This window comes from Setaria viridis, chromosome 2 (assembly GCF_005286985.2).
Source record: "Setaria viridis chromosome 2, Setaria_viridis_v4.0, whole genome shotgun sequence".
NCBI classification, from domain to species: domain Eukaryota; kingdom Viridiplantae; phylum Streptophyta; class Magnoliopsida; order Poales; family Poaceae; genus Setaria; species Setaria viridis.
The window spans coordinates 6,030,895-6,051,808 of NC_048264.2; the positions used below are offsets into that span (position 1 = coordinate 6,030,895).

A 20,914-nucleotide genomic window follows, 5' to 3' on the forward strand; every position below is an offset into this window, starting at 1 on the left:
CTGATGAGCCACAGCTTTTATAAATTATGTGGATATATGTTCTAAATTGAATGCATCACTTGTTTATTTTGATCAGCTGGGATTCTCTGCTTACAAAACCGTGTTATATTCATATTCTTGTACGTCTGGCACAATCTTTTTGTTCATGCCACGCACTATGAAGCCTGACCACCAGATTTCATGAGATATACACAGCTACACATGTTTCAGGCCTTCACGTCTTCCCTAGGAATCATTGACGATTCTATGTCGGTCTAGGTAGAAGGTACCTCGTCCAGCAGTTCTTTGGAAGGTTTAACATTTCCAATAAGGAACATTATCGCCTCAACATGTATATGCAGACATTCTGTGCCTATTTGCTGTTTTTTTTTAAAAAAAACGTGCCTATTTGCTGTTGCAATACCCGGGTAAATATTCAGTGCAAAGCCACCCTCCAATGTAATCATGGAAACCCAACTGCAATCCGTTGGTTCTAAGATGTGCGGTCCAGATGAGCCTCCTGAGACCTGCAACAAAATTTGCATCTAAACCCCTGGCACCACATGAAACATTTTGTATGTAACACCCAAGCTGTTCGAAAAGAACCATTCCTAACTTGGTGCAATAAATACCAGCCCCGCAGTTGCAACTGGAGTCGTATCTAGCCAATTGTTCGCAACTATTGTTCGAGTTGCAATCAGTCTGCACACCAAGTTGCAAATATTGCAGGCCGCTTACTAACCTCATCACATTAAATTGGAACATTCCTAACTCAAGGCAATAAATTTCACACCCCTACAGTTGCAACTGGAGTCGTATCCAACTAATGGTTTGAGTTGCAATTGGTCTACACTCCGAATTGCAAATATTGTAGGCAACCTACTACCTTCGTCACACTAAATTGGGACATTTCTAACTCAGTTCGATAAATACTACCCCGTAGTTGCAACTGAAGTTGTATCCAGCAAATCATTTAAGTTGCAATCCGTCTACACTGCGAGTTGCAAATATTGTACGCCACCTGCTATGGCCTAGGAGGTGTGGATGAGAAGGTGGGGGAGGTGTAGAGGAGAAGACAAGAGGGATTTTTGTGTAAATGTAACATCAACAGATGTCACTGCTAAAATTTTCATGTGGATCGCGGGGTTTGATTGTAGAAGCATGCCATGTTCTCAGGACCTCATCTGGACCGCATATTTCGCATCTGACGATCCGCAGTTGGGTTTCTATGATTGCAGGGTGGGTTTGCCCTGAATATTTACCCCAGTATCCCCATGGCACCAATGTGAAGATTCTGTAACTTGCCGAGCTGGCTCGGAGAGCTTTGGTGCACTAAGAAAGTTGGCTCGTTTGCTACTAAGCTGAGATTCAACCTGGGTCTGATCAAGCAAATCTTGAATAACTTGTTTGAGCTTTGGCAGCACTATCAATTTTGGTCCTACCACTACCATTAGGTTGCTCTTTATCCATGAAAAAGGTCAGGATGTCAAAATGTTCCCTATTTCGAAATGTTCCAATTCCATGGTAGCGCAAATGTTATGTCCATAGTTGAGTTGACATCGTTTTAAAAAGAAAAGGCGTTCGATTGGTTGACTAATGGTGCGAGGACATATAATCTGAACTGGACATATCCAGACTGATCTTTTACTCACGTTTTGTACAACCGTTTGACTTTGTTTAGTCCACGAGCAACCGGAAATATTCCTCGGTTCCCTAACTCTTTACAAGGGAGCAAGGAGACAGCGCTCCTGCATGATTCTTTTTTCAGGTACCTTCATATGAATTGAACCTAGCCAAGTCAACGCAGAACATATTGTGTCGCAAAGTTGCCATTTTACTCCCAGTGGCAAAAGGCACATGGGACAACAACGGCATGATAAGAGCTGCTATAAGCAGTTGGCAGCTGCATTTACACGAATTATTGTAAGTCTGCAATTACGAAATATAGAAATCGCTTCATGAATGTTCTGCATTTACACGATTTATTGTATGAATTCCAAAATAATTGCTTAGCTTTACAATTTTAGTCTCCTTTTCCCAACAATTTGATGAAAGTTCCCTTTTTTCTAAATTCATGATAGAAACTTTACATGGGTTGTGGAAACAACAATGCAGACTGGATTTTTGGAATATAACATGTGAAACGAGAGAATATGTATAGTAATCATTTGTGGACCGAGATCACTATCAGACATGAGAGTTGAACTTCAGCTCCAACTGTAATATATGCGAAAGCTCATGTCCAACCACTACTGAATGATCAGAACTGGGTTCTGAACTTTTTCCTAAATATCGATACCGTTTACTCAGGAACTCTGAAAACCTGTATTTCAGTTCAGAATCACCATCAATCAGTTCTTCCCACAAACCAGCTTCAGGGCATCGTCAACTCCCTATCTGGTTTCTCCAATTGAGTGTAAGCTCTTGTTGCCTCCTCATTGACTTCAGCATTTCCCATGTATAATATTTACAAGAACTACCCTTGGCCTTGGGGCCATAAAAGTAGCACAGGATGCAGTATCCAAAGCAACCACCTATTTGTTCCTTTAATTAATCCGAAGCTACAACGACTTAAGCTATCTTTTCTATCCCAAGGTCAACTATTGCTGCTGGAATCAACCTCTTGTGAGTTCTGGAAGCTCACAGATAGTAAATCAACGGTCCAAATCAGGGAATGCGGTGACCTGAAGAAATTGACGGGTAGAGATGTTACAATGAATTACTTATGATGCTATACTTGTTAATTGTTATGACAAGACAAAGGAAGGGTCAAATGTAACACCCAAAAACTACTTAGAGGCACAGCTATCTTCCGAGGTCAATTCTAAGTGCATATTTGGATAGGGAGAATTGCTATAGGAGTTTTTCAGGGGTTTTGTGAAACTTGAACTCAACCTGGGGTCTAGATACGAACTCAACCACCTAGTGCATATTTGAATTCAATTTCATTTTTTTTTTCATGTTTGTGATGGAATTCCCAAAGAACATAATGTCACAGTTTGCGCCGCACTACCACCGATCCAAATCCTTCAGTTACACAATTTCAGATACGGAAAAGAATGTTGAACAGATTGGGCAATCTTCAAACAGCCGATCCCCCGTTGACAATTTTGCCATCAATTTCACCTTGTCACTTTCGCAATCTAAACAGGTACATTTGTCCCCTCTGGATGCAGGAGACCCTCTGAGTTTGTTTAATCGCATGATTGAGCATATACCAATCCCCATCTCAGCTGATATCATATATACAAGTACTTGTCACCATCCGGCATGTGAACTTCAAAATTTAATCGTACTCAAACAGCCACTTGGTTGTCCCATTGATCCCAGTTCTTCTTGGTCAATGCCTGCCTGCCTCCATAAAGGCCTAGTTGTAGCTCACCATTTCTACCTCTGAAGCCATTCCACACTTCCCCCTCCTCTCCGAGGCGCCATGAGACCGTCGACGGTGACCGGGGCGGTGCTCGCCACCGCCGTGCTACTCCTTGTCGCCGTCAGGGATGGCCATTGCGCGCAATTGTGCATGGATTCTTGTATGCTGCCCTTGCAATTTCTGGCAATTGTTGTCTTGATCTTTTGTTGTGAGTTGCAACTGATGCTTGTGATCATGGCGAGCAGCGTTCCCGAGGACGATCAACGGGTCCCTCTCCTTCTGCGGCTACAACGGCACCTCCTGCTGCAACGCCACAGACGACGCCGCCGTCCAGAAGCAGTTCGCCGCCATGAACATCTCCGGCACGCCGTGCGGCGACATCGTCAAGAACATCCTCTGCGCTGTACGGCCGGTCTCGATTCCATGGATTTCTTTAGGGGCGTTCTGGAGCTCATCAAGCATTTGTGCTTGCAGAGATGCAACCCGTACGCCGGCGAGCTGTTCACCGTCACGACGACGTCGCGGACGGTGCCGCTGCTGTGCAGCACCACCGGCGTGTCGAGCCGGCTGAGCACGAAGCCCGCAGCGGCGACGACGGACTACTGCTCGCAGGTGTGGGACACCTGCAAGGACGTGCGCATCCCGGGGTCGCCGTTCCAGGCCCCCAAGGGCGGGGCGGCGGCGCCGAAGCTCACCGACTTGTGGCAGTCGGCTGGCGAATTCTGCAGCGCGCTGGGCGGCGGCGGCGCCGCCAAGTCGCCGTGCCTCGACGGCGGCGGCGCGGCGTTCAACGCCACCAGCCCCGCGCTGCCGCTGAACGGCATGTGCCTGGAGCGTATCGGCAACGGCTCGTACCTCAACATGGCGGCGCACCCTGACGGGTCCAACCGGGTGTTCCTGAGCAACCAGGCCGGCAAGGTGTTCCTCGCCACCGTGCCGGCGCAGGGCTCCGGCAAGACGCTGGGGATTGACGTGGCCAGCCCGTTCCTCGACATCACCGACGAGGTCCACTTCGACAACGAGTTCGGCCTCATGGGGCTCGCCTTCCACCCGGGCTTCGCCACCAACGGCCGCTTTTTCGTCTCCTACAACTGCGACAAGACGCAGTCGGCGTCGTGCGCCGGGCGGTGCGCCTGCAACTCCGACGTCGGCTGCGACCCGGCCAAGCTCGGCGCCGACAACGGCGCGCAGCCGTGCCAGTACCAGAGCGTCATCGCCGAGTACACCGCCAACGCCACCTCCGGCACGCCGGCGAAGGTATATATCCGATCGATTGCTCCTCATCCACGTGGCCGTCGCCGGCGGCGGTGCGCGCGCGCCGATGACTGATGTGCCGTTTTGTTTGCTCGCCGTGTCCTGCTCAGGCGACCTCGGCGAACCCGGTGGAGGTGAGGAGGATCATGACGCTAGGGCTGCCGTTCACGACGCACCACGGCGGGCAGATCCTCTTCAGCCCCGCCGATGGCTACATGTACTTCGCCATGGGCGACGGCGGCAGCGTCGGCGACCCCTGGAACTTCGCGCAGAACAAGAAGACGCTGCTCGGCAAGATCCTCCGGATCGACGTCAACACTATGCCAAGTAAATCGATCTCGACCCTCAAACTCAACTTTTTTACTACTGCGTCAGGAACTTGATCCATAATAGGGTTAAGAAGTAAAAAAAAATCAAAATTTACCATCGAAGTGGTCCAAAAGAGTGGCCTTTGATTTTTTTTTTTAAATCAACTCTGATATCAAAGTGAAATTTAGGACTGACCGTGTGTCCTCAAGAATGCATCTCGCTCTGCAAATTAAATTATCCATCTTGATCAGACCTTTGTCCATGTCTGGTCGATGCCGTGACCGTGATCTGGTGGCGAGCTCTGAATCTGACTTGACAAGAGAGCTCTACTATATATCTGCAGGTGGCAACACCACTGCCGGCTGGGGAAGCTACAGCATTCCCAAGGACAACCCCTCCTCCACTGACTCCAGCTTCGCGCCGGAGGTCTTCGCCATCGGCTTCAAGAACCCATGGCGATGCAGCTTCGACTCCGGCAAGCCGTCCTACATGTACTGCGCCGACGTCGGCCAGGTAAACTCTTTTATAATCTTGTTGCTCCTTGCTCTGAATCAAAATCATCACTGGATTCTGGCCCATTCGATTCTTTTCTCTGAATCAAAGTCATCACCTTTGCTCTGATCACTAGATTCTGGAACATTTGATTTTGCAGGCGGCGTACGAGGAGGTGGACCTGATCACGAAGGGCGGCAACTACGGGTGGCGCGTGTTCGAGGGCCCGCTGCCGTACACGCCTCTCTCCACCCCCGGCGGCAACACCTCCGCCGCCTCCATCAACGCCATCAGCCCCGTCATGGGCTACCACCACAACGCCGTCAACAACAACGTCGGCTCCGCCTCCATCATCGGCGGCTACGTCTACCGCTCCACCGTCGACCCGTGCCTCAACGGCAGGTACCTCTATGCCGACCTCTACGCCAAGTCGATGTGGGCCGGCGCGGAGTCGCCGGAGGGCAGCGGCGTCTACAACGTGACCGACCTGAAGTTCAGCTGCTCCAAGAGCTCGCCGATCCCCTGCGACGTCGCCGCCGGGAGCGCGCTGCCGTCGCTGGGCTACATCTTCTCCTTCGGCGAGGACAACGCCAGGGACGTGTTCCTGCTCACCAGCAAGGGCGTGTACCGGGTGGTGGACCCCGCCCAGTGCGGCTACGCGTGCCCCGTCAAGAGCTCGACGCCGGGCGCGTCGTCGTCGCCGTCGCCCGGCGCGGCGCCGAGCTCGGCGGTCAGGGCGCGCGCTCCGGCGGCGTTGGCGGCGCTGATGGCGGGCGCGCTGCTCGCCTTGCTGAGCTTGATGAGCGTTTGAGAAGTGTGTGTGATGTTGCTTTTTTGAGTTGAGAGTGATTTGTTGTCGTCGTGATGGTATGTATGATAATTGTATGTGCAGCAGTTAATATTTGATTTTGTTTTAGGGATAATTTACAATTTCCTGTGTCAATTATGGTGAAACATCTCAAATTCCTGAGGGTTTCTTCCACTAATGAGTAGCCACCTGGTCCTTTTGTTGCGAGACATATTTGGAACAAACTCTTGAAACTTCCTGGTAAACCCTAACACCGAAACATGCAAAAACTAATTTTAGACAATTTCTCCAAAATCCAATTAAAACGTCCGTGCCATGTCTAAAAACTTCCACTTTTCAACTTTTCATTGAAGAAAAAAGCAAATACACTATTGTGGAAAGCTGAGGCCTTAATGCCTTTTTTCTCACTTACATGTCGACACAATAGCATAGTGAGTAAGCAAAAGCTGATGTGAGAGTTGACTGTTGAATTATGAAACATTTTGGCAAGCTGGATTGTGAAATCTGAGGTTAAAAGCTGGTTGTTTATTTCAGCTGGGAATTATAAAGCTAGAAACCACGATGTCTAGCTGAAATAAAAGCAAATAGTGAACACAGAGCTATAAGTTCGAGGGGTAGAAATATGGCATGAGGAACTATACAGTACACAGATGAACCTTACAAGCGACCAAACATTTCACATCATGTTGGTTGTGGTACTGAATGAAACTCTATGTTGCATAATTTTGCTCTTGCCTTCATAAGAGACTGCACAAAAGAACATCCCCAAAATTTAGTGGCCATATAGCATTGTCCAGACCAGCGATACAATGCAATGGATGCATCCAAAGGCAACATCAGCTTAATACATGCAGTGCCTTCTCCATCTAGGGCGAATGAGAAGAGCCGATGCATCTGAGAGGGGCAGTTCAAAGTCAGCTACACAGGTGACCAAACAAATCAGGTTGTCAGATATAGATACAGAACTAATCCTGTTCAACCTTAAAGCTACAATCTACATGTGGAAAAAGTTTCACAAATGCCGATGGACTGCACTCAGTGTACAGATTTCCTCCATATTCTCATTGGCATCACGCGCCTAAAACTAAATAAACGGAGGCAATAAAGTTATAGCCTACAGAACTGGCCGCAATGCAGCATCAATTAGTCTGGCCATAATACAGCAGCGGTCCATTGATGCGCGCCCTTCATGTAGTGTACATAACCAAAAGCAAAACTTCCTCATGGCTTCCAAGTATGAAATAGCACTCGGATAACATTTGAAGAAGCTCAAACCCACTTCCAGTGGAACCTCGCCTCTCCTGTTACTGCAAATCAATGAAGCTATCAGCTCAAACCACCAATATATTCTCGCACCATTCATTACAAGCCCATTGATCTGTCCATACTCGGAAGTCGGAATACCAGCCACCAGCATTCAAATGTATCAAAAAACTTATGTCCTAACTGTTATCCATGTCATCTTTCACTGTCAGGCTTGGCCCATCATCAAAGCCACCTCCAGGTGCAAGCTGATTTAGATCTAGGAATGTTCTCCCTACACTTTCACTTTCCCTGCTGGGAGCATGGTCCATCTTCTCTACAGGCTGCTGCTGTTGCTGCTCCTGCTGCTCATCTGGTTCTACTTTATTTTCTGCTACAGCATGGTCCTCCTCCATTTTATCATTCACATTATTACCGTTTTGCTCATCAGGACTATCATCCTCTTCTTCCTCCTCTTGCTCTTGACTTGACGTCGAGAGTTCCATATCATTCTCTGCATCAGAGCCAGCATCAGGATCTGATGCATCAGATTTCCTTGCCTTTCCTGGCTCTGTATCCGAGTCTGAAAAATCATATTGCCGATAGTTAATACGAGGACGTGAAGAGCGCTTGCTGCGTCTGAGACCGCTCTGGATTTCATCAACAGATCTCAACTTGGAACCTCGCCGGCCACGTGTTTCCAATTTTTTATGCTGTTGTGGCTCAATATCTTCACTGGTACTCAACGAATATTCCTCTTCTTCTTCATCATCATCTTCAGCATCTTCTTCCAACCGGAACTCTTCATCCTCTTCAGAAGCACTCGATGCCTTCTGCTGTTTACGACTTCTCAGGTATTCCTCATCATACACTGCCTCTCCCATGATATCATCATCGCTGTCAAAATTTGGATCAATATCCGAGACAGCTTCAACAAAATCTTGTGTGTACCTCTGAGATCTTTTCCTCCGGCGGTTGCTGTGACACAATATAAACGTTCATGAGCCCATTACCATGAGTAGGGCAATAACAAACACCATATACATATGCTAAGATAGGTACCTGCGATCAAGTGCCTCATTTTCTTGTTCACCATCACTGTCTCGGTAGTCATCCGACTTCGAAGAATTCCCGTCAAATGAATCGTTGGCTGTTGGTGAGGGACCATTTAACTTTCCATTGCTTGGTGCCTCTGATCTCAGAGGAAGCACCCTTCTATTGGTGGTAGTAGTAGTAGTGACAGGCTCAGCTGAGTTCTCCTCTCTTTTCCTGTACGAGAATGCAAGAGATGATTACACTATAGTTTATATTCCTTCTGACTAAGACATATCAAGAAGAAATCATTTCCATACTTTGTAATTTTGATGGCTTCATTTATTGAGCGATCAAAATCATCTGCATTATAAACAAAGTCAAACCTTGTAACAAAACAGACGGTAAAATTAATTAACCAAATAATTAAATGGTTAGACTGAAAAGGCATATTCCAACCATCAATGTCATTTGATTGTATAAACAGACTCAAACCTTGCAACTAGACAGATGATGAAATTAACCAAATAATTAAATGATTAGACTGAAAAGATAAGCAACCATCAAGAACAGAAGTGTATGAGCATTCAGGACCAGGAAAAAAAATGGAGTGTCCACATGGTTTGTATTAATCTCAGTTAGTTTCAGCTATCGTTTAATAATCCAGATAATTTCGTACCGAACCCCAACTTAGAATTTAGCTGGAAGTTGGGCCAACATATCAATAAGCAATTTAAACTACAGTCAAAATCATCTATTCTTTTCTTTTCTTTCAGCAGTTACACCTATGCTATTGAGTACATTTCAATAAGCAATTTATTTCCCAACAATAGGAGGGATTTAGATGAGTACATTATCAAGTGACGTGCCACTGAACACCAACATATTTTATAAGAGCAGTCCAACCTTAAATTGCAGCCTTCCTACTTGATCAATATAGGTCAGGATGCCATGGATCCACTTAAACTCAAGCTTTGTTATACTGCTAAAGATTTGCATTTACGCTACCATTATGGCATTGAGTCTGCTGTTAACAACCAACAACTCATACTAACAAGTAATTACGCTCGGGATGCCAACAAGGGCATTGATATAACAATGATAAATGGCGAAATGTCATTCGGGCATCCAACCGAGATAATAACTGAGGTGTTAATCAATGAGAAGCACTTAAGGTTAACTCAAAACAACATGGAAAAAAGCAGAACCATCACTAAGATGTTAAATTAAAAATACCATCCAGTGTGACCTGACAAATAAGACCTGGGGTCACATGCCAGCTAAGCATTTCTGCTAATTTCCACTCAGACAAAAGCAGTTTGACCCCAAAAAGCTTAATTCAGTACTTGAGCTTACCAAATGTGTAAGTCACAGGCTTTCTATCACGGAGAGAGCGACCAGTCGTAAGACCATCTGATGTCAAGTAGCTATCAAGGAGGAGGGCTTCTCTTTGTTGCTTTTTGAGCAACCTCTCTTTCTTCTGCGTGAATCAGAAATGGTTGATTAAGGGGCTAGAAAAATGATCACTAGCATAATAAATCTACTAGGCTGAGTTGAATGAGCCACGCACTTTATGGATCTTTTCTATCTCTGGAAGATATTCGATCTTCAGCTTCTTTCCAAGGGAAACCTCTGTCCTGTTCCGGCTTGAAAAGAGTTTTTCCTAAACAGCAAATGACATAAATCAGCTAATATCAATAGACATCACATTGTAAACAGATAAGAATGCAAACATATGATATTCAGGCAATAGTAGCATCTGACTAATGGCATACCCACATTTTAGTCCAAGTAGCTATACTCTGTTCAATCATGGAAGCTACCCAGCCAATGGTTACACTTACAACAAGAACACTATGCAAATATTGACACGTTATTTAGATTGCCGACGCATGGGTTGCAGGATATGAGTATAACTTGGCTGGCATGAACATGGTCTACAACATATGCACTGTGCAAACAATGAAACGATAGGTGGGGAATGATTCTAATAATCTTATGCAAATTCAATTATTAGGGAAATACTTTAGAAAGCTCATGTACCCTGGCCACATTGACGCTAATAATGTGCTATTTACCAGAAAGCTGGAAATGTTTCCATTTTTTTATCTTGCATATGGGTCGTGGTTGGAACTTATGTAATTCCGTTGCTGAAGAAATAAAATATGGGTCATCTTGCGTAAAAAAAAATTGTTGTACATGAATAATATAAACTCACTAGTGAAACAAAGGAAAAAAGATGTGGGGGTTCCAAATCTCAACAAGCAGCCTAACTTCCAAGTCGTACATGATCACATATAACATGTACACAAAAGACCGACAAAATTCTAAAGCAGGGATCTATAAATATCTATGTACACTGGGAAAAATGCTTCAGTTTAACATAAGAAAGGAGAAATAGAAAAAAAGGAGGAAATTATAGCAAAACAAAGTAAGCACATTTTATTTCATTGTTGTATTTTCCACTGAATCATCTTATTAATCCTTATGCAAATCAATTTAAAATATGAAATTTGGCTGATAAACAAGTTCTACCTCCACCATTGTTCCCTCTATTTTGGGATAGAATGTTCTTTGCCATCTCCTAGCTTTGCACATTACTATTTCTCTGAAGTGAAAATAACCAAATAAAGTGGTGCAAAGAAACTAAGGAAGAAACCTCATTTCTGTGGACATCTAAGTGTAAACTATTGCCAACAGGTATTTTGGTATGACAGAACAAAACACAATTCATAATCCTCATATCCAGCATATAATTTTCCAAACGTTACATGATAAAATTAAAATACATCACAAACAATCAACACTATCTACATTTTATAACAATAACAGGGGGGATGGCACTTAATAATTCACTCTGTGGGGCAGACATGAGGAACTCAAAGTCAAAACTTACTGCAACATCATCAAACTCATCAAAGTTTGACGCGACAGTTTCCCACTGATAGGACACAACTGAAATAGCTGAAGATCCTCCTTTTCCCCTGGATCTCTTTCCTGGCTCCTTCTTGACCTGTTCCACCCGTCTAATCTCACGATACAATCTATGTCCGAGAATCTCATCATCTTCATACCTGCTTTGCATGCCTTTGCATGAAATCAAAACAAAAAAATCTTTCAATTCAAGATAAATAATTCTACCCACCAGTATGAGATTCCAAGGGAATCTCCACCAATCCGTTCTTTACGGAAGGTAGATAGGTCATGGCCTTGCTTGAGGGAACTGTCGATGAAATTCCGAATATCATCTTGCTGCGAAATTATGCCTGATAGTCAGGTATGTTATGAAAAAGTAACTTGCAGCTAATTTCAAAGAAACATTGCAACCTATTTCCATACACATACCAATCAGCTAATGTCAAAGGAACTTAATACACTTGCTGAAAAAATTATGATTCATAGAAAAGTCTTTTCTAGCAGTCTCTTTAAACTTTCACAAGTCCATACCACCTAATGTTTGAAAACACAACAAGTGTGTGGATATTAATCGTGCTGATATTTACCCACTATAAGGAAAAAGGCTTTCCTAATAACTGAACCAGCAACGCTGGGACTCACTCAATTGAAATTGCTGTACACAACTCCGACTGTACTACAAACACAAGAAATGAGGCAAGAGTATACAAACATAAAGGCTAAAATGTCTATTCTTGGCAAACTTACCTCAACACGAATATCACATATAGCTTTCAAAATCACTAAACGAGTCGCCGGCTCTAGTGTCTTGTACGTTTCAATTTCAGTTCTGCAAGATGAAAACATTGGAGAAATCATCTATATGAAATTGCAGCGCAGAGTTTAATAAAACATGTCTTGTGTGCTGAACTAACCCATGGGATGCAACTATTGGAAGATCACCTTCTGCAACCTGCAGTTTAGACCTTTATTAGCTTCAACCAAATGGAATACCATATACCATAATCGCATTTATCCAGAATTGTTTGCAACAGGGAATATATAGTCATATACCCAATGCCACCAATCCTTCAGCTTTCTACACAGGACGGTCACCCAGGTTCCACGCCCCATGGCCATGCGAGTTACCGGAGGAATTGACTGCAGGTATGATCAATAAGCATGTGAGAATTGAAGACAACTGTTGCATGGCAAACAATGTACCAAAAAATGAACTGTCTAAGGGGCTCTAAGAAAACAGGAGAACACTAATAAAACAGGAGGACACTAATAGAGTTCCTAACATGCATGATCATTACAAAAACATGATCTAATACATAACAAAGTATATTGAAGTCATAAACCTATTGAGCAAGTGACTTTGCATGAGCACAAAAAAAGCGTAAAAATGAATAAAAGCTACTATAAACTGAAGGCAGCATCGAAACTCAGTGACATTGGAACGCAAGCTAACCGACAAATTTTAGTTCTAGCAGGGAAAAGTTAACACATCTTTAATACATTTGATCATGAACTGATGAACAGCAAGAGCGCACAACCCACAACCCCCACACACAGGAAGATAGAGGAATAGGGGAAACAGCATCAAACAAACTGACGTCCAAGGAGCTTACCTTTAGCAGCGGCATGTGCACATCGTCTAGGGTCTCGTTGGGCGTGATAAGCGCCGCCTCGAGGTCCTCGGCCGTGAACTCCGCAGTGATGTTGAGCAGAGGCCGGAACACCTGCAGCAAGCAAAACAGTGCCACAGCGGCGTCAAACCCTAACCCTATCTCCAAAGCCCACAGCACGGAACAGAACCTAAGCTCCCCAAGGTCCAGAGCAAGGCGCCGGGGAGGGACAAGGGGAGCACGGGAGCCAGGAAGCACGCACGTGGAGGAAGTTGAGGACGGAGCCGAGCTCCCACATGCAGCGGAGCCGCCAGCGGGGCAGCTCCGCGGGCGCCACGGGCTCCAACACGAGCGGCGTAACCACGCGGCATTGCGGCGTGTCGTCCGCGCCCGCCGCCGCCGCCGCCGCCGCGCGCCGGCGCGGCCGCTCGGGCGGCGGCGGCGGCGGGGGCTTGGGCTTGTTGTTGCACGCGCGCGGGAGGCGCGTCTTCCGCGGGGTCGGCTGCTGCTCCTCCTCCGCCGGCGGGGCCGCCCGCTTCCCCGCCTTCCCCGGCGGCGCCTCCGCCTCCTCCTCCTCCTCCTCCTCCTCCCGCTTCTCCGGGGAGGCGGGAGAGGCACCGCCGGCGGCGTCGGGCATGGGGGAAGGATCAGATCGGGGATCTGCGCCGGGGCTAGGGTTAGGGTTTGGGTCGGAGGGGGAAGCGGCGGGCGGGGAGGGGGAGGCGGAGGCCATGGGAGGAGGGGAGCGGAGGTGGGGAAGGGTAAAAATGGGATTCCGCGTGGTAGAGGTGAGAGGAGAGGGGCAGGATGGGAAAGGCGACCCGAGGGGCGTGGCGTCAAGCCGTCAACGTGAAGAATTGGGGTCCGGCCGCGGCCAGGGCTCGTGCGACGCGCGAGCCGGCGGGTGCGTTGGGTTGGCCCGTTGGCCGTTGGGGGCTTGGGGCTGCGGCCTGCGGGGCTCGTTGGAGTTTGGATTGGGTTTCTTGTTCGTGATTTTCGTTTGTGAACTATATGGTTGTGATAATGAATTAATGGTGTATAAGGAGTAGTTCGTATACAGCGCGGAAACAACTTTAAATACGGCAACATATCTGGGAAACTCCTGAAATGAAAATCCTTATTTTTATGTTGGTGATGAACTTTGTGGGTACCACGGGACGAAAGAAGTACTCCTTCCATTTCAAATTTCAAATTATGTTCCGCTTCCTTTAAATAAGTCAAACTTCTGTTGATTAATTTTAAATCTGTAATGAGAAAAGGGTAAAGTGGATTATATGAAGAACCATATTTCATCAAGAACGATCATTTTGTTGGTCGCATTATTGCATACATACAAGGCCAACAAAAAGCTTGTCTTCACGAGTTGGACGCAGCATAAAGTCACTGGTAACTAGCATTAGACCAACATGATCGTTGGTGAGACGGCCACCCAAATGACCATGGCAACATAGGTGAATGAAGCTGCGGGTTCGAGCCCCATCAGTCCTGAACTATTTACAGGGACGCCTTTTGGATCCATTGTTGATACATTGCACACTAGATGTAGTTTTGCATTGGAAGTTTTTAGAAATGTTGTTACATAATTTTGTGGCGATATATCAGGAGCGCATAGTTTTGTGACACTATTTTTTTTCAAACTATGAGTAGCTTTGCAAAGTTAACTCTAAAATTTGACTTATCTTATTTGGATGGAAGAATGTACAAAGCTAGAGGGTAACAATAATTCCATTCGCATCTGAGCGCAAAGGTCAATCCAACATTTGCAAAGGTTATAACATGGCAGCCCTATACGACGAGCCTTAATCTGAGACCGAGAAGGCTTTGCTTTGGCCAGCCTACCCCGAGCATCTGATCTGGAAACCAAGCCAGAAAAGACGAGGGAAGTCATCAGATCCAGTATCTCTCAACACGGCGAGAAAGCATTAGCTCTGAGCACTTCCTCGCATTTGCAGCTCGGTGCACCATTTCGGCTCCTCATGGCCGTGGCCACACAACTCAGAAGTCAGAAGGCACCAGGAAAGGCAGCGGATCCACCCAGCTCGTTTCGTCCTGCTAATTTCCGACCAAACAGCTGCAGCGTCTGCGAAAACGACTCGGCTGGTGCGCATTTCGTGCGAGTCAAAAAGGTGGCTCAGACATCGCTGAGAAACGGGCTTTACGGTTGTGGCTTTCAGTTCATGGATGGATGAGAATCAGATGCCACGGCATCATGGAACATTGAAATTTCGTTGAATCCCTCGCCGACCTGCGAGTTCAGTGAACAGAAATAGCTTGACCGGAAAAAAAAATCACTAGTCTTGACAGCACGAGTATCTTTGGCAGTGAACATCGCAGATGTTCATGAGAAACTCACCAAAAGCAAACCAGAAGCAAATAGGAGGTACTCCTGAAAATCCCTTCTAGCAAACCTCCGCTACCCTCAGAAGCAAGAAATCGGTTTTGCCCAAAGCAAACATTCGTGAAGCCTCAAAGGCTCAAACTGTGCGACATCATAGGCATACAACAGAATTTCCATCTTTTCGTGTACCAATCTGAGCTACAAAAACTTCCCAGGATACATCATACATGCATGTTGCAAAGTCCGTACAAAGAAGCTGATGGAAATAATGAAAGACAGTGCTTGCTCCTACAGAAACGTGGAATGCATCTATGGCACTATGCCCCCAAATTAGGAATAAAAGAACTTTGGCGACATGATAACCTGGAAAAAAGAATTAAACCTAGCACCGTGGTCCGTGGACTTGATTGATCCCGGTACTATTTATTAGCGACCACGAGGAATTTTGTTTTGCTGGTCTCCTTGTTTTATTTATGTCACTCTTTCATATGTATTGCCAATCTGCATGTGAAGCCAGTCTGATGTCAAGGCCTGAGGGTATTCCCTTGGTGTGTGTGGATCGAATGTCAGACCAGGTGCCGTACTATAAGGCGGAGCTGGAGCATCAAACTGCAAGAACGTGGCACCAGTGAACCTTATTGAACCTTTTGTGTTAGCTTCAAGGCCCATTTAACAGAAGACCAAGGACGAGCATAAAACTCAAAGAAACTAGTATGCCATTTCAACAACGTAATGATCCTAGAATCTAGAATTTTCAGCAGCAGCTTGTCACATATTTACCAAAATTTATGACCCCATTATGATGTAGCATGAATAAAACTGAAAAAAAAAACTCAATAAGATGGGATGACAAGTTCTAACCATTTGGTTTGAAAAAGCAAAGCATAATGTCGTTACTTTGCTTCAGCTACGAATTGTGCATATGCATCTAGGAACACGTCACGACCAACACAGTTTTGAATGGTTCACATAGGTCAAATGACTCTAAAACCATAAAGAGTGCAAAGCTTCAAAATCAGAAAAGAAAATCAATATTTTTCTGCTGCTGAAGGTTTATTAATAATATAGAGTGATGCAGCTTGAGATACCCACCATAGTTGCAATACATGTAAATGCAAATAGGGGTAACGAGGTCAGGTTACTTTGAGCTAACATGCTGCGCGTGCAGAAAACAAGATGCGCATTGATTCACCCTAGAGTCCTAGACTAAACTTTTTATCAAGGATCCTTCCAGCTAAGGTTTAATTATTCGTAAGTATACTTACATCTTTAGATGGGAAAGACCCAGTTGCACTGTTCACATGGGCATTAACCGCTTCAAGCTTCATGGACAAAAACTGTAGAGAACAGGTAAATTAGTAAATTGAACATATGCAAGACAACTTCACAGCACGAGATCACATACCTCCACTTGACGCTGTAGAGATTGGATGTAATTTATTATCTCATCAAGGACTGATGCTTTCCCAATAACCTGACAAATGGAAAAAAAGTATAATGTTTACAGCAGAAGCTTGAAAAAAGCACTCTGAGAGGACAGAGCACATGATAATTGAGAACTGAAAGTATGACAGCACAAATTTTTGAATCTGTGGGGTAATTCGACATGTACCTTATTGCATCCAGGGACAAGATCTTGAAGAACTTTCATCCGTTCACTTATCTTCTCTCGTCGTGCCTATCAGTACACACATATTGAGTTGATCAGGTATTAATTTTAAATTCTGAATAACTACAAATTCACATAAAAAGGCTATAACAACAGTTGCGCATTCCAATCTCTGTAAGAACTTAGTCACTACTATCATAGTCTTGTGAGAAAATATTAAGAAAATATCCAAGAGTAAAGGGTGAAAAGACCATACGAACAGACGAACAGTAAGAGCTTACTCTTTCTGCAAGGCTATGGCTGTCCGTTGCTTGACCTCTTCTAGCCCTCACATGGATGTAGTCTTGTTTCGGTGGCTCTGGTGGTGCAGGTTTTTTATCAACAGACTTGCTAGCATTGCCTGAATTTGTTTCAACTTCTGTCCTTATTTTATCATCACTAGATGTCATCTTCTTCAAACGTTTTGCCATTTCTGGGTCAGCCTAAGAAAAAGAATATACACATGAATCGTCCGAACTGAAATACTTGTCATTTTACTTTGTGTATTTAAAATGCCAAGGAAATTCAGCCCCAACCCAGGACAAGTAGAGAAAGGTAAAACAAATGCTCGGAGCATGCATGTAACTGAAGAAACAAAGAATGAGTTTAATTTTAAGCATCGAAATTTGTAAGTCAGCTACAGTAACTTGAAGGAAGACCAAAAGCTGTGCCACCACCATATAGAGAGCATGTTCTCCACTGCTCCCAGAACCCAGCCACTGCACGCTGTTGCTCACATGGTCAGACAAAACAGCAATGCTGCACCTGCCTATTTGGCTGTGGTTTCAGCTTATTTGACAGCACCCACCTAAATTTCCATACCCATGACAGCGATACTGGACCAATTGGTTTGACTAGAAGCTACAGACTAGAGCTGCAAAAAGTAGCTCATCCTACACTAAACTAAACAACATCGAGCCCAAGCGGATAGTGGTGTATCCCTGCAAACGATGGTCCACGCTTCCCCTGTACATCTCCTGACTGGAACCTCATTGAGCACAACCCCCATTCTACATGGCATTGACCATTGATTTCGGCAGGTAATGCAACAACCGGCAAGGCAGAGGTTCAGTATCCTCAAACCAGTCGAGTCACTTTCGCCAGCTTCGATTTGAACTGACAGCGGACCTAACTGCGACGAGCCACCGCCGAGCAGAAACGGGGGTAAATCCGATGGCACGGACGAGCAGATCACGGCAGCGCGCTTGCCCAAGCTACAATTCACAGCGTAGCACTCCCACAGGCTAAAATCCAGCTCCCAGAACCACCAACCCAGACACGGATCACAGTCGATGCGACGCGGGAGGGAAGGAGAGGAGCCAGCCCTACCGAGTCCCGGCCGCCGCCGCCGCCGCCGCTGGCGGCGGCGGTGCCGGAGGTGGAGGCGAGCTTGGACGGCTCCTCCTCAGCTGCAGGCGCGTCGCGTCGCGGCCTCCTGCGGCTGGACCCGCCGCCGGAGCGTCCGCCGTTGCTCCGGTCGGCGGTGGTGACGACGGAGGAGGCCTCGTGGTGCGGGCCGGAGGCGGCGGGGGCGAGGTGGTGGTGGTGCGGCGGCCGCCAGAGCTCGGCGGCTACCACAGACGAGGCTGCGGGATCCATGCGCCGCCGGCGGCGGGGGTGGCGAGGTGGGGAGCTCTAGGGTTTCGGCCGCGCGCGGGAGCAGCGCCGGGCGGCCAGATCGGGGGAGGTGGAGCTGGATGGCTGGCAGTGGCAGCGTGGGCGCGGAGTCAGAGGTCAGAGAAGACCGGAGGAAGAGGAACCGAGGAGAGCCGAAGGATACGATGCGAGTGAGAAATAAAAATTTGAAAAGCCGGTGGGGTTTGGGATTCGGGACATTCATTGATGGGGCTAGCTGGCTGGCTAGTGGCTAGTACTCACTAGGATGGGGATGGGGATCTAGGCTTGGGTCCGTACCGGATTCGAAGCAAAGCCGTTGCGTGTCAAGGACTCAAGAGCAACTTCAACCGAGTTTTCGCCCTTCGTGTGTACGTACACTCATCCATGATCCTTAAAATCACATTATGTGGTGTAAAGAAAGAGTGAAAAATCGTACATGCAAAAAGTACAGGTTCTCACTTCATCAACCTTTGCAATTGCCACGTAAACAACATGATGAGCATTTGAACAAGTGGATAAGTAACATGAGAGAAATTTATCCTTCATGGAGACATACATAATGTGACTCAAATATTGCAATCACGTATAATTGACCAACCTTATCGACAAATTAATTCATAAAAGTAAAAATTACATGAGCATAAAGGTTCATCGGTTCATAGACTGAAAAATAGGATAAGATGCATTATTTACATACACATGTATGTTTCGATTATAGAAGAAAATCTCTAGCTCCAATGTCATGGTGCTCTCTTATTCTTTTCGGTCTTCATCATTGTCATCGATGGTGACACGAGCATGGACCTTGGCGGCATGCGGGGCGATATAGCGTTCCTTCCAATGTTTTGGCTTTGTGATTTTTATAGTTCTCCATGGCTACAGCAACAGCTTTTTAGGATCGTTAATACTTATGTTTTTTGCGAACAAATCCGTTTGCATTCTTAAACTTAATGAGTTTTGGAGCTAACCATGCAACAACATTGAGGTTCAATTTTTTTTTCACAGGTAGGAGGATTCGGGGAGGGGGGCACAGCCCCCCATGGTTGGGTTCGACGGGTTTATCATCTTTTGCTAATACTATTAGACTAAGGTAAATAAAAGATCTTATCGTATCCTTTAATTAACGCATTAATTAACGCAGAGCATATTACTGTTACCGGTCAACAGCTAACTGATAATCCATGGCTTGATTTGGTAAGCTCTTTACTTAGGCCCTGTTCGGATACCTCGTGCTAAAGTTTAGCACCTGTCACATTGGATGTTTGGATGCTAATTAGGAGTATTAAATGTAGGCTAATTAAAAAATTAATTGCACAGATGGAGTCTAATTCGCGAGATGAATCTATTAAGCCTAATTAGTCCATGATTTGACAATGTGGTGCTACAGTAACCATTGCTAATGATGGATTAATTAGGCTGAATAGATTCATCTCGCGAATTAGCACAAGGTTCTGCAATTAGTTTTATAATTAGCTCATGTATTCTTCTAATTAGCATCCGAACATCTGATGTGACACTGCTAAAGTTTAACCCCTGGTATCCTAAGTTTGTTCTTTGAAAAATTACGTGTACCGGATTTGTAACTGAATGAACAGACCAGCAAGTTCAGCAGTGAGAAGGCCTAAAAAGTATTTGGGCCCAGGCCTAAATGTATAGTACTCCTCGCAAGGCCCATTAAGCGTTTTGCTTTCGCGAAATGGACAAATGTACGTAAGTCCCATGGATCACCGATTTATTCTATTCTCATTTCTTGAATCTTGTGATTTCTTTCTCTCTCTGTCGCGACGTGCAGCACGCCACATGCGCAGCGCGTGCACGAAAGACTACTATAGCCTCCTTTTACAGGCAAGCAGTGCGGCTGATTAAACAAAGCCAGTATGCATTCACATGAAGAAGCAGCTCGATCAGCAGGCGCTCTACCAATGGGGGCTTCGGCTCCTACGAAGAATGAACACAGAGCCGCTGTTTGTTAATAGAATAGTGCAGTGGTTTAGCGCACATGCAAATACAAACAGCAAGCCATGTGATGGGCGAGCACGTGATTTGCCAGGGAAACACAAAGGCCAGCAAGTGTAATAAAGGGAATCCCATTATAAAACTCGATTAGATGGTCATTTTCATGGCTTTTAGGAAAACAACAGACAGCTGGTAGCCACGAACGGAAAGAAAAGGGGAAAAAAGAAAAAAAATGCATTATTCCATTTAATGAGGCCGTGCAAGAAATAAAGGAGAGTAGCTTGCACGCTAAGGCAAAGCATTGCACCTGTACTGTAGCAACAAAACATTGTTTGGCTTT

General features: G+C 45.6%; 3 protein-coding genes across 3 annotated transcripts; 1 reads left to right on the forward strand and 2 right to left on the reverse strand.

Moving 5' to 3' along the window:
• Positions 1–3,283: 3,283 nt before the first annotated feature.
• On the forward strand, positions 3,284–6,424 carry LOC117843726 (HIPL1 protein). Its single transcript, XM_034724405.2, has 6 exons — positions 3,284–3,512; positions 3,598–3,755; positions 3,827–4,609; positions 4,717–4,933; positions 5,259–5,428; positions 5,568–6,424. Exons 1-6 carry the CDS (start codon positions 3,413–3,415, stop codon positions 6,216–6,218), a joined length of 2,079 nt encoding a protein of 692 aa, XP_034580296.1. The 5' UTR covers positions 3,284–3,412; the 3' UTR covers positions 6,219–6,424.
• A 553-nt stretch (positions 6,425–6,977) lies between these two features.
• Positions 6,978–13,763, reverse strand: LOC117843725 (DDT domain-containing protein DDR4). The gene is made up of 12 exons (XM_034724404.2): positions 13,278–13,763; positions 13,019–13,129; positions 12,459–12,545; positions 12,320–12,357; positions 12,153–12,234; positions 11,635–11,741; positions 11,386–11,563; positions 10,060–10,152; positions 9,846–9,969; positions 8,810–8,852; positions 8,520–8,726; positions 6,978–8,435 (listed from the first exon to the last, which is right to left on the reverse strand). The coding sequence occupies exons 1-12, from the start codon at positions 13,746–13,748 to the stop codon at positions 7,658–7,660; spliced, it is 2,319 nt and encodes a 772-aa protein (XP_034580295.1). The 5' UTR covers positions 13,749–13,763; the 3' UTR covers positions 6,978–7,657.
• Positions 13,764–15,509: 1,746 nt separating this feature from the next.
• LOC117842016 (transcription factor BHLH094) lies at positions 15,510–18,814 on the reverse strand. Its single transcript, XM_034722346.2, has 6 exons — positions 18,331–18,814; positions 17,244–17,444; positions 16,966–17,031; positions 16,759–16,827; positions 16,619–16,690; positions 15,510–15,962 (listed from the first exon to the last, which is right to left on the reverse strand). Exons 1-6 carry the CDS (start codon positions 18,598–18,600, stop codon positions 15,825–15,827), a joined length of 816 nt encoding a protein of 271 aa, XP_034578237.1. The 5' UTR covers positions 18,601–18,814; the 3' UTR covers positions 15,510–15,824.
• Between the last annotated feature and the right edge of the window lie 2,100 nt (positions 18,815–20,914).

Excerpts from the sequence above, each read along its gene's own strand:
- LOC117843726 (XM_034724405.2), top strand. The coding sequence starts at position 3,413 with ATGAGACCGTCGACGGTGACCGGGGCGGTGCTCGCCACCGCCGTGCTA. Across the intron at positions 3,513-3,597 it reads GCAATTGTGCATGGATTCTT|CGTTCCCGAGGACGATCAAC; the intron begins GTATGCTGCCCT and ends CATGGCGAGCAG. Across the intron at positions 3,756-3,826 it reads TCAAGAACATCCTCTGCGCT|AGATGCAACCCGTACGCCGG; the intron begins GTACGGCCGGTC and ends TTGTGCTTGCAG.
- LOC117843725 (XM_034724404.2), bottom strand. The coding sequence starts at position 13,748 with ATGGCCTCCGCCTCCCCCTCCCCGCCCGCCGCTTCCCCCTCCGACCCA. Across the intron at positions 11,564-11,634 it reads TCCCTTGGAATCTCATACTG|GTATGAAGATGATGAGATTC; the intron begins GTGGGTAGAATT and ends CATGCAAAGCAG. Across the intron at positions 8,727-8,809 it reads GAAGCCATCAAAATTACAAA|GAAAAGAGAGGAGAACTCAG; the intron begins GTATGGAAATGA and ends ATTCTCGTACAG.
- LOC117842016 (XM_034722346.2), bottom strand. The coding sequence starts at position 18,600 with ATGGATCCCGCAGCCTCGTCTGTGGTAGCCGCCGAGCTCTGGCGGCCG. Across the intron at positions 16,691-16,758 it reads CTCTACAGCGTCAAGTGGAG|TTTTTGTCCATGAAGCTTGA; the intron begins GTATGTGATCTC and ends TGTTCTCTACAG. Across the intron at positions 15,963-16,618 it reads GGTCTTTCCCATCTAAAGAT|TTTGATGCTCCAGCTCCGCC; the intron begins GTAAGTATACTT and ends ACGTTCTTGCAG.